This window comes from Sphaerodactylus townsendi, linkage group LG02, assembly GCF_021028975.2.
Source record: "Sphaerodactylus townsendi isolate TG3544 linkage group LG02, MPM_Stown_v2.3, whole genome shotgun sequence".
NCBI classification, from domain to species: domain Eukaryota; kingdom Metazoa; phylum Chordata; class Lepidosauria; order Squamata; family Sphaerodactylidae; genus Sphaerodactylus; species Sphaerodactylus townsendi.
Window position 1 is genome coordinate 56,846,040 of NC_059426.1, and position 12,138 is coordinate 56,858,177.

At 42.8% G+C, this 12,138-nt stretch overlaps 1 protein-coding gene across 10 annotated transcripts in view; it reads right to left on the reverse strand.

Annotated features, from left to right (window-relative positions):
* KALRN (kalirin RhoGEF kinase) overlaps positions 1–12,138 on the reverse strand; it is a 668,527-nt gene that overhangs the window by 229,668 nt on the left and 426,721 nt on the right. For all 10 annotated transcript variants that reach the window (XR_007243596.1, XM_048485754.1, XM_048485753.1 and 7 more), the window contains one exon: positions 265–434. Coding sequence is in view for 9 of the 10 variants with exons in the window: in XM_048485754.1 (XP_048341711.1) it covers positions 265–434 (170 nt within the window). In the remaining variant the exon portion in view is untranslated. The remainder of the gene's footprint in view (positions 1–264; positions 435–12,138) is intronic.

The window sequence follows — 12,138 nt, forward strand, 5'->3', positions numbered from 1 at the left end:
TATTCTCCATGTCTACTTTTTAAAAATTATTTGTATATTAACCATTTAATCATACTCACTTTATCTTCCGTTCTTCTCATGCATTACATACAGTGGTCCAAAGTGATTTGATATTTTTTTAATTAAATCATCCTTTTTCAGTTACAATAAAATAAAACATTTTGAATAACAGCATATTGAATTGAAGGGCAGTGAATAAATTATTCCACTGAATTCTAAATTATGTCTCTCTGTGAACATATACTGTTGGTAGAAAGAGGTTACCTGAGTTGCTGGATTAGGTCTTCACCTTCCTTGATGACATTGAGGGTTGCGTCTAAGGTAGCCGTCTGCTGTTGCTGGAACTGCTTAATGAGTTCCTGGACAGCATCCACAGAGTCTGCACAGACATCTTCCAAGAGCTCCTTCTGCAGATCTTCCATCCATGTCCACAGCTGTGATGGAAGAAAAGAAACGTAAATGAAAAAAATGGGGGGTGGGCAGCAAAAGAGGAGGAGAAAGGGGGAAAGAGATTGAGTTTTAACCCTTTAATCCTCTAAAATCTGCTCAAAGAGAATTAATCAGAATACCACAAGCACAGCAAGTCACTTCCTAAAGGGCACTAAGCGGTGACATTTTAAACATCTTTTATACTAGTTGCTGATCCATGAAACACAACTGGAAATATCACAGTAAAATAAACATTAATCAAGAAATTATAGCATACAGAGAAAAAGAAGAATGTACCCAAATTCTATAGCTATATAGGTGCTAACCAAATGGCTAAAATAATAATAAAAACATATTGACTATTTCACAAACAGATTACATTTCTTGTGTACAAGTTATGAGTCCCTCATTGCTTCTCTTCTTTGAATCCTACTAAAACAGGTAAACTAGATTCATTTTAGTCAATCTTCAATTGATTGTCTTTGAAGAGGGGTGCATTTGTACCTAAGTATAGTCTGTGATGGGTTATTTGACTATTAATGCAGAAAAACTAGTACATTAACTCTTCCTACTTGTCTTGGATAATGTAAATGTTTCATTAACAATCTTCATCTGAATGTGCTATATGTCATTTTATGGAATATCACTACGTCTAACTCAAATTCAACAAATTAACTATTTCTGTAAAAACTCATCTCTGAGCCAAACTGTATGTTATGATGTCCTTGGAATTTTTATGTCTATCCCAATCCTGTTTTCCAGATATACTCTGGGAATTCAATGAGAATATCTTAATTCTCAGGTGCATGCAGGTTGATTCAGTGCATAGGGAACAGGAAACTTAAGCCTCTCCTCATGCTAATTTTCCAACCCAAAATGGTGCCAAAGAGCTGCTATTTGCCCTGTTGTGGAACAGAGCTGCCAAGCCCCCATTTATAGCAGAGAATCCCTGCCCCCGGCTGTCTATGTCTGCCATCAGTCTGAGTGATGACAAGAGACAAATGCCCTCCCAGTGATGCCAGAGGAGGCATCACATCATTTCTGATTAGAAACCAGAAGCAGCAAAAGGTAGCTCTAGGAATCACCAGGACTGCTATGGTTTTTACCACAGAGCTTTCAGTGATTCCTAGAGTTACACATGTCATTTCTGCATTTTGATTGTTTTTTTTTACCAGAAGTGATGTGATGAAGTAGCTGACATCATAACCCCCCATATCCCTGCCATAAAATGGCATCTGGGAGTATGAGAGTTGAGTTTACCTGATGAACTGTTTTCTGCAATCTTGCTCCTTGCCTAATGACACCTGAAAATGGTTATCACATGCTTTAGTGATGGAAGGGGCAGTCTGTCCTTGAGGGAGTAATCTGACTTTTAAAAACAGCTGGGAAGTATGTGTTTTAACTGAGGGCGGAGGGCAGGGGGTGGGGAGTTAGTTCCCTAAGCCTCTGTGGCTTGGAGTGTTAATTTTGTATTTGTTATCTCTTTTAAAATTTGATATATTGTATGGTGAAGCTGATGATTCAGCCTTGGGATTTTTTACCAAAAAATCTTCAAACTTCTTTTGGACAATGATGCTTGGAGCTATGATTGTGTTTGCAGAAGTAGGGACTGTACAAACCTTTTGACGAAGAAGGTTAGATGAGGAGAGATATTCAGTACATCCTCAGCAATTGAACTGCTGTGCCCCCTGACTATGTTTCTTGGAGTGTTGGGAATGCATGAGAAGAGGGTGAGCAATCAAGCAGTTCAGTATAGGCATGCCCTGAGCACCGCTCCCCAGCCGGCCATCCCCCCCCCCCCCGCCAACTTTGCCAGTGCCCTCCAGAAGGATGAACTCCCTGGAAGTGCCAAACATGCCAACTGAAGGCGAGGGGGGCCTGGCCAATGCTCTACCCTTGCCTCCCACCTGGGGTTGCAGGGAGGGAGACTCTCTCCTTCATAGACTACTCCTGCAGAGTCAGGGATGTCTGGACAGGGAGCAGAGCAAATCAGGCTGGCAGATAGCAGTGGAGGGGGCAGGTTGGCCAAAATCCACCCACCAGTTCCAGGCAAATGGTACCTGGGTCAAATGACCTCCTGCCCCCCTCAAGATATCCCACTGATCCTGCCCAAGGTCACCCAGCTGGCATGTGTTGAAGTGCACAAACTAATCTGGTTCACCAGATAAGCCTCCACAGCTCAAGTGCCAGAGCAGGGAATCAAACCTTATTCTCCAGATTAGAGTGCACCTGCTCTTAACCATGATAACTTCTTTCAAAATTTATGAGTATCTTTATACAATATCTACCTATCAACAAAAATTTTACCCTTAGTTTTCCCTATTAAGAATGGTAATTGCTGATTTTACTTTTGAGCAAGCATCTCCAGAAGTAATTTCCTAATAATGATCTACTTGAGGCAAATGTAGTATAGCTTGAGAGTAATGTGACAATATACGGCAAATGCCCCTTGAAAGTGCTGCAAAAACTTAAATGGGACTGCTGTTTGTGCAAGTTTCTCATTTTCATTCACTTTAATGGAAGGGCATAAAAGAAAATGTGTGGAGCTGCCTCAGTTGAAACTTAACAGCTCTTTTACCACAGAATATCATACAAGTTCCTAGAGGAAAACAGCATCGGATGGCATCAGGCAAGCCTGAACCATCCTTCACACTTAGAAAAAGCCTGGGTTGAATCTTGTGAAAAAGACCCACATGCACAAGGCAGGGAGCATATCCCCCCCTCTTGTGGCAACCCTTCAGCTCTGCTATTGTTCCAAGGAGAGAGGATCTCCCATCCCTCAGGAGCAGCAATTTCACAGGCAATTTCAGCTGCTTCAGGAGTAGGGAGCAGAGGCATAGCTGGGCCAAAATGTGCCGGTGCGCAGTCTATATTTTCCGCCCCCCATGCCTTCCCTGCGGCACCCTCCCCCCCCCCCCCGCGGTGCCCTTTCTTCCCCTCTTCCCACACTTACCCTAGTTCCTTTCCCTAGAACTTTTCAGGCTGAAAAAAAGGCCTATTCACAGTTCAGGCTTAATAACAGCCTGATGGGAACTATACTTCCCAGGAGACCTTGTGAGCCCCAAGGTCTCTTGGAAACTGTAGTTCCTCAGGCCATTTTTAGCCTATACTATGAACAGGCCTTTTTTCAGCCTGAAAAAGTTCTAGGAAAAGGAAAGGAACTAAGGTAAGTGTGGGAAGTGGGGTGGGGGGCGCCCAGGGGGTGCTGCGGGGGAAGGGGGAGGGGCCTGGGGGTGATTTTCCACCCCCAGGCGTGCGCCCAGTGCACGGTGCACCCCCCGTCCCCTTGTAGCTCCGCTACTGGCAGGAAGGCAGGGAAATTACGTTTCCATGCCTGGAACTCTGAAGGGATCAATAGGAATCAGTGATTTGGTGTGAGTAAAGGACTAAGGAACAAGCTACAATAAATGCAGGTGAATGTAACAGTGCCCCACATTTAAAAATTAAAATAAGCCAATGGGGACAATAATTTTGATCTGAGGAGCAGAAAGAGAAAAGTGTAACTCTTTCCTCAGCCGACCTTTCCTATTCAATTGCCCCAGCTCATCCAGTTGTCCCTTGTCTGACTGCATGTTTGTGAGGGTAAATGTGCAGCTGTAAGTCCAATGGATTAACATAACTTTGAGGAAGACAGTTTTGAAAAAGTCTGCATGGAAAGTATTCATCGGCTCCCTTCCATCACTCCTGTGCTCAAAACTGCAGCCTCTCAAGGCTGGCTCTCATTAAAAAGAAAACAGTCAGGGCTTCATGGCCTGCCTTTGCATACTCTGTAGTTTGTCCTTTTTGCTCCCACTTTAGCAAACAAGCTTCATTTGAAAATTGCTAAGGAGTATATAAATTGCTAAGGAGCAGCAGTGGCGTAGGAGGTTAAGAGCTCGTGTATCTAATCGGGAGGAACCGGGTTTGATTCCCAGCTCTGCCACTTGAGTTGTAGAGGCTTATCTGGGGAATTCAGATTAGCCTGTACACTCCCACACACACCAGCTGGGTGACCTTGGGCTAGTCACAGCTTCTCGGAGCTCTCTCAGCCCCACCTACTTCACAGGGTGTGTGTTGTGAGGGGGGAAGGGCAAGGAGATTGTAAGCCCCTTTGAGTCTCCTGCAGGAGAGAAAGGGGGGATATAAATCCAAACTCTTCTTCTTCTTCTTCTTCTTCTTCTTAAAGAGGTGATATATATGTAGTCTCATGTTATCTTTTCACCAAACTGCTGTTGCAATTTAAATTTGACAATAGATGATAACCTGAATGAGTGATTAATTGCGTTTATAGCCCGCCACATGGCCATAAGGCCCTCAGAGTGGCCTAAATAAGGATGTGTGTTTTTGTCTCTCTTTCAAATGGTGACCCAAATACATTCCAAACTGGTACACTAATTCTAATTGTCTAGTCGGGACTATTAGCTAAATGACAATTTCTCTAAGCATTTAGATTAGTATTTCCATCAAACTGCACATCAGGGAGTTTGAACAATGGTAGTGAATCCGCAGCTCCCAGACCATGAAAACACCCCAAATATACTCGAGTTTTGATTGTTACACTTTCTTTGAAGTATGGGTACAAAAACTGTGTCAGGAGAACTAATAATCAGCCATAGTATGCTAATAATTGTTCAAAAGTATATTTTCCACTTGATATGTGCCCATGCTGGACATAAACTATCTCAATCCTGGAGAGAAGCAGAATAAACTGGAAGAAAAATAGCTTGCCAATGAGAAAGAACTAGCATTACAGTAACAAAGGGACAGAATTCTGCTGACAATTTTGGGTAGCATCAATATAATTTAACTCTCAGAGGGAATTAAGGATGCACAACAAATACAGGAAAGGATCTTATATTAACAAAACCGTGATGGATCACCTTGTCCATAATTACATAAAATTCCTTGATAGCATAAACAAAGGTATAGTAAACATATATGAAGCACAATCGTCCAAGGAGGAAAAGGTACACAAAATGATGGATGATTACATTATTTTCAATCTGTTGGATTAGTCACAACCAGAGCACAGATCTGAAGGACTTTTTTCTCTCTGAGTTGCTCCTCTTCTTGCTTTGGGCAATCAGGGATTGGTAGGCCCCAAGCAAATGTACTGCTGGAAAAATGGTTGCTTCACTGTAGCCCCAGCACACAAGAAAATTGCAAGCAGAGGGAATGCACAATGGAAGATTCTGACCACAGCACGTCCAATCCTTCTTTCCATTTGTTCAAATGAATGCAGAACCCTGAATATATGCCACCATACACAAATAAATTCTATGTACATGTTACAAACATCAGGCTCTCTATGCAGTCCAGAGGAGAGTGGTACTGTTGTGCCTGATGATACTACCCACATTTCTAAATGTTCAGTGAAAATCTATAGTCAGCTTTATGTGCATCCAAGCATATGTATTCCAGGATCCTTCGTGTGGTCACAAATGCTGCTTTCTGCAGCATTTGCAGAAAAGCCTATGCACATACACATGTAAGCCTCAGTGCAGAAAGGTGAACACGTGGACATTAGCAGTGGGGCCTGCAGGCATAATCCCATTCAACATCTGCACAGAGGTAAAACTCTTCGTAAGCATTTGAATTTAAAATAATTAACCTTTTTTTAAAATGTCCTGCCCAGTTAATAAACTATCTACCATTTAAAAATGTATTTTCTTCATAGTTACCTCAGTCTTTGTTTCCAGTGGGGACTTAAAGTATCTTAAATCATTCTCCTCTCATCCATATTATCCTCACAGGTTAAGTTCAGAGTGTATAACTGGCCAAAGGCCAATCCAGAAAATTATTGTTATTTATTTATTTGTCAAATTTATACCTCACCACTCCCCTGACAAGCAAGTCTTGAGGTGGCGTACAGCAAAGTAAAATACAGTTCAATGGACAACCTTAAAAATAAAAGTAATAATAAATATATAGCACAATTTAAAACCAATTTAAAAATCTCCTTTTGAAATACAGCTGCATTTAACAACCCAACAGCAAAATCATTTGGTGGAAACGATGAAACAACTGCAAGACATTGGTGGTTTCTGCACAGTTCAAATATAACGGGCTAAAGAAGCTATTTATCTCTTTTTGGGGAAAGAACTTCACACAGGGCTCTTTCCCAAAATAGGTTCAGTCTGTTATATTTCCCTCAACCTGCGTTTTACAAAAATCACTATACTAATTATCTTTTTGGAGAACCCAAAGAAGCCACAGCAACCTAAGCCCTACAGGGGAGGGCAGAATAGAAGTTGAATAATAAAATAAAATAAATAAAAATAAAAATGACTGTTTGTAATCGCTTCTTGGAGGGGTGAAATCTCCAGAGTGAGAGCAAACAGAGAAAACCAGGTTCATTAATAACATGTTGCACACATTATTAGTGTGCTGTGCAGAAACCACCACACACAATGGTTAATGAAAAGCCTGTCAGAAGAGCTGTGCCTTTCAAGCTGTGCAGAAGCTAACAAGGTCTCGCAGGGCATGGGTGTCCTCTGATAAAAGTTTCCAGCAGGATGGGGCCACCACCCTGGTAGAAGAGGGTCAGGTACCCCCAGGGGTGTACTGCCCAGGGGGACATATGAGGTCAAATGTCCCTGGACTGCAGCCATTTAGTCATGTGGGGGGTGGAAAATCACCCCACCCCCACCCTACTCCTCCTTCACCTGGGTCCATACATTGACTTCAAGACCTGGGATTGCCAAAAAAATGTTGCTTGGTCATAGTGGGGGAGGGCGGCCGCCCAAAAGGGGGGGAGGACGGAAAACTCAGATTTTGTACGGGGCTACATTTTCCCTAGATACACCTCTGGGTGCTCCCAAAAGTTTGTGGGACAAAGAATGCAAGCAACGTGGAGGATAGAAAAAGGAGATGCGGTCCTTCCGGTATGATGGTCCCAGACTGTTCAGGGCTTTAAAGGTTTAGTTATTAATGTAGTCCAAGAACACTGCTGTAGTATAACAAGAACTGGTAAGAGGAGAACGATCTCCACAAAGAGGAGAGCCACCAACGCATTTACCCACCTTCTAGCAGTAACCGTGTCAAAAGAGAACGACAATATAGATGAGCCATAAAGTTCTCCCTGTTTGGCAGGATTGATTTACTCCTACAGAAATATATTTATGATTAATGAAAGGGGGAAATCACTACTCTTGTTCCTTGCCACTGATGGTATAGTCATATTCATGAGTTATTAATTTGTGTGTGGTAAAAAAACTATGCAAATACCACTTGTGGTTACCATAAAACAGGTTTGGAGGAATGTGAACCGCAACGAAAAACAGAGTGGAAGTGGTGGGAATACATTACATAAGTCATGTTTTTTTCCCCTAAAATGCAGGGGGAAAGTGGGGAAAAAAATTAATTCAGGGTTAAATTGTGCATTACTTTTTTTTCCTATGATCTGTTAAAAATGTTGTTTTGTTTTTCCAAATTGCTGGGACAGTTTCTTGGACCACTTTTTCAAATGGCACTTTAACCAATTCACACATTGCCACTTTTCCACTGAAAAAAAAAGCTACCTCCAAATGGCTTTTTAACTTAGCTGGAACAGTTCTCCAGTGGGGGTAAAAGGGACTTGCAGAAAGGTCTTTTCAGTGATGAAAAGGATGGGGAGCAAAGAATTCCCTCTCCCCTTGTACCATTCTCCCCCTCAAAAAGCAGCACCGGCACTTGGGGAAAAAAAAACATTTTCTCAAATGATCATGGAAGAAAATGCAACATGTATTTTGAACTTTAATGAACAGGAAAGAAAGAAAGAGATTCTGGATTTTAAAAAATCTGGCTAGTTGTTTCCCAGTGATAAGAATCTACAGAACTAACACAGATCATGTAAACTGTTCTCCAAGTATCTGCATTGCTATCACACAGATCTGTTTAAGACAATTCCTGGATATCAGAACCCACACTAATTTTGGATATTCCTAGAGCATGACCTTTTGACAAGGATTTGCATACTAAAACCAATGAGAAAGTAGGTCTTCTTTGGCTCAGAAGGGTTTAATCTCCCAGACTTTTCTTATCCTAGGGGGATCTTGGAATTGCTGAATATAAATACGATTAGGAAGATATTTAAAAAAAAAAACAATTTGCAATTAAAACCTGATTTCAGATTATCTTTTATTTCACACCCCCTAAGTGCATTAGAGTCGCTGATCCAAACTGCAGAGAAACACATAAAAAGAGAAAAGGATGAGCTCTACACAAGCCTCTCCTACAGCCACTGTCTACATTCATGTCGGACACTGTGGAGCATTTATCCCACTAAGAGGAGTCTTTGATTGGTCTTGTCATTAGGGAGAGATTGCAAGAATGGCCAAAAGCAAGACTGCAAGACTGAAAGTGTCATCTCTCCAATGAACTGTGAGGTTCACCCTGTTCTGCTTTTTAACATGTGGCTGTGATCAGATTATTTCTGTTGAATTGATGGTACAGCCTAGTTTCTTCAGTGTGGCTGTATTCAGTCAACCAACATAACCGTGGTTTTTTTTTTTAAGTGTTTATACCCAGTTTGTGCTGAACTTACATACCTGTCTGGCTCCTCCGCCTTTCCTTTCCCTTCTTACATGGAGCGTAACGGACATATACCAGTACATCTAACTCTGGTTTTCTGTGATGTACAAATGCATGTGTGCTGTTTAACTATAGTTTTCACTCTCTTTCTCTCAACCACACAAACCAAGATTTTTAAACATTGTTCAGTCTGGTTTAGAATCCCTACAGGAAGAAGAGAAAATAACTCTGGTGAAACCTGCATTTATGTTTCACAGATAACCAGAGTTAGGATTTGGTTCCTGGTATCCATCAGCAGAAGTGAAGATGGTCAAAGAGCAGCCATTTCTGACCCTTTATTCTTAGGGCCACGAGAGGAAAGCAAGTGCAATCATTCCCTCTTGCCTCTTTTGTGAGCAGAGCTACACTGGCAGAAGAGGAGGAAGGGAATGATAAAAGGAGGGACATAATAAACCAGCAGCTAAAGGCAGCATGATGTAGTGGTTACGAGTAGGTGCACTCTAATCTGGAGAACCGGGGTTGATTCCCCGCTCTGCCACTTCAGCTGTGGAAGCTTATCTAGTGAACTAGATTAGCTTGTGCACTCCAAGACATGCCAGCTGGGTGACCTTACAGTTCTTCAGAGCTCTCTCAGCCCCACCTACCTCACAGGGTGTTTGTTGTGGGGGTGGGGGGTGGGAACAGAAAGGAGTTTGTTAGCCCCATTGAGTCTCCTTACAGGAGAGAAAGGCGGGATATAAATCCTACTCTTCTTCTTCTTCTTCAAGGTGTGTTGATTTGATGTGATGAAGTGTGGAATTATTCAGCTATCATTACAGTGAGGGTTGTGTTATGCAGGCTCAGTTCAGATATAATGTGAAATCATGGCTAGCATCTGAACCATGCTACCACACTAACTACGGTTAGTTCAGGTACCTCAAAGCAAGATCTAAAACCATAAAACAATGCTGGACTATTATTTACAGAAAGTTTTAACTGTGGTTTTGCGTCGAGTATAAATGTAGCATCGTGGCTTAATATTGGACTGTTATGCCACCATTGCTCCTTACCTCGCATTCAGTTTCACCTGGCAAGATGAAATGAAATCACTTTGGCCTTTAGCTGGCTCTTGCGAACGTCAAGCCTCCCTCTATCCTCTACACCAAATGAGCCTTGTAAACTCCTCTCTTGCTCAGTAACTAGATGCCTCGGAGCAGGTGAGGTGAGGCCTAACTTCACCCTTGGCTACTCTAGTCGACCCTAGCCTGCTCTGAAATCTTTGGCAAAGGAGCAGTGATAATACCCCTTCTTCCTCCTGTCAAGCGTCTTCTTGGAAAATAAAGGCTAGTACGTCCGAAGCAACAACTCTAGCCTCACTTCATCTGCTTCAAGATTTCAGATACATTGAGAGGACCATTCCCTGAGTGCAATGAGTGCCTCCGAGTAAATGAGGCTTGACTAGCATCATCAAAGCATGTCTTCGTGGCCTGCAATGTCACACTCCCATAGTGTCAGAGGCCTCTAAACTTGAAAGGTGAATATAGCACAGCCCAGAAGCATCTCAGCCTTTACTGTGTTTATTTTTCCACATATTTCCAGAACGGGCTCACAACCTCTCAAGGTGGTTTTGATTCAGTTCCAAAATGCTTTCATTATAGCCTGTTCAAAACCTGTATTTTAGCTGAGGTGGAAGTCTTACCACATCCATAGCTGGTGGCTAGAATCATAGATTTGGGAGGGCCCATACAGGCCATCTAGTCCAACCCGCTGCTCAATGTAGGATCAACCTAGGCATCCTTGCAAGAAATGCAGGAACCAGATATTATTTATTCTTAAAGTTTATGTATTTGTTTATTTCTATTTAATTTACAGAATTAATTAAATAGAATTAATATATACCTAAGCCCTCCGAGGGAGGGCGGTATATAAATTCAATTAATGATGATGATGATGATGATGATGATGATAAACACTTGTACCACAATTTTCCTTGCAGTTCAAGGTAGCTTACAATAACAGTTAAAAACATTTTAAGTTAAAACCAGAATAAGATAACAAAACCCCGATTTCTCCCTCCCCCTCCGCCCTTAAAAGATGCTTGCCATTCAAAGAGCCTCAAAAATCCTGGCAAACAAGCCAGCCTTGCAGTGCCCCCTACAGAGAGAGATCACCTCATCTCTAGGAACTTAGCCATTCCGCAGAGCAGCCTTGACAGAAAAGGCCTGGGCTCTGCTCAATGTCAGACAAGCCACTTTAAGCAGTGGGGCAGCCAGAAAATGGTTGCCTGAAGATCATAGTTGGCACACAGGGACCATTGGAACGAGGCAGTCCTCCAAATATATGGGTTCTAGGCTATGAAACATTAAAGTTAGAATAAACTGATGCATTATATAAGGAAAATATGGATTAGAATCCATGCTCATACTGTGTCTAAAATAGGGACGTAGGTATAGATTTTTATGGGAGGTTGAGGGGGTGGGGCCAGTCCCCCACCTGCCCCTGGGGGCAGGGCCATGCCTCCCCAAGCCCCGCCCCCAGCCTCAGTGCTTATAAAAGAAGCTCACCAAGGCTGGGGACGGCAGACTTCCCTGCCCTGCACTCTCTCCCCCCCCCCACTGGGCTCCAAGCCAGCAGCCGGCAGCCCCTTCTGCCCCCCTCAGGCAGAGGCGTAGCCAGGGAAAATGGAGCCTGGTGCAAATTCTGAGTTTTGCGGGACCCCCCAATGGGTGGCCGCTGTGATGCTGGAATCCACCCCCAAGCAGCATCACTTTCAATGGTGCTTAAACTAGAGAGCCCAGATTCTCTTTTTAAATCCACCTTAAAGGGAGAATCTGGGATCCCCAGTTAAAACAACATTGAAAGTGATGCTGTTTGGGGGTGGATTATTCCCTACCCTGAAACAGCATCACTTTCAATGTTTAAACTGGGGACCTCAGATTCTCCCTTTAAATCCATGCCGAAGGGGGTGGATTTAAAAGGAGAATCTGGGGAAATTTGGAGGTTGCCTGCTGCCAGGGGTGCAATTGTTAAGCTAACAGCACCAAACTTCCAGGGTATCTTTAGGAGACTCTCCTGGTGATACCACCCAGGTTTGGTGAAGTTTGGTTGAGGGGGTCCAAAGTTATTGACTCTCAAAAGTGTAGCCCCCATCTCCTATTAGCTCCCATTGGAAACAATGGGGGATGGGGGCACCCCCTTTGGGAGTCTATAACTTTTGACCCCCTGAACCAAACCTCACCA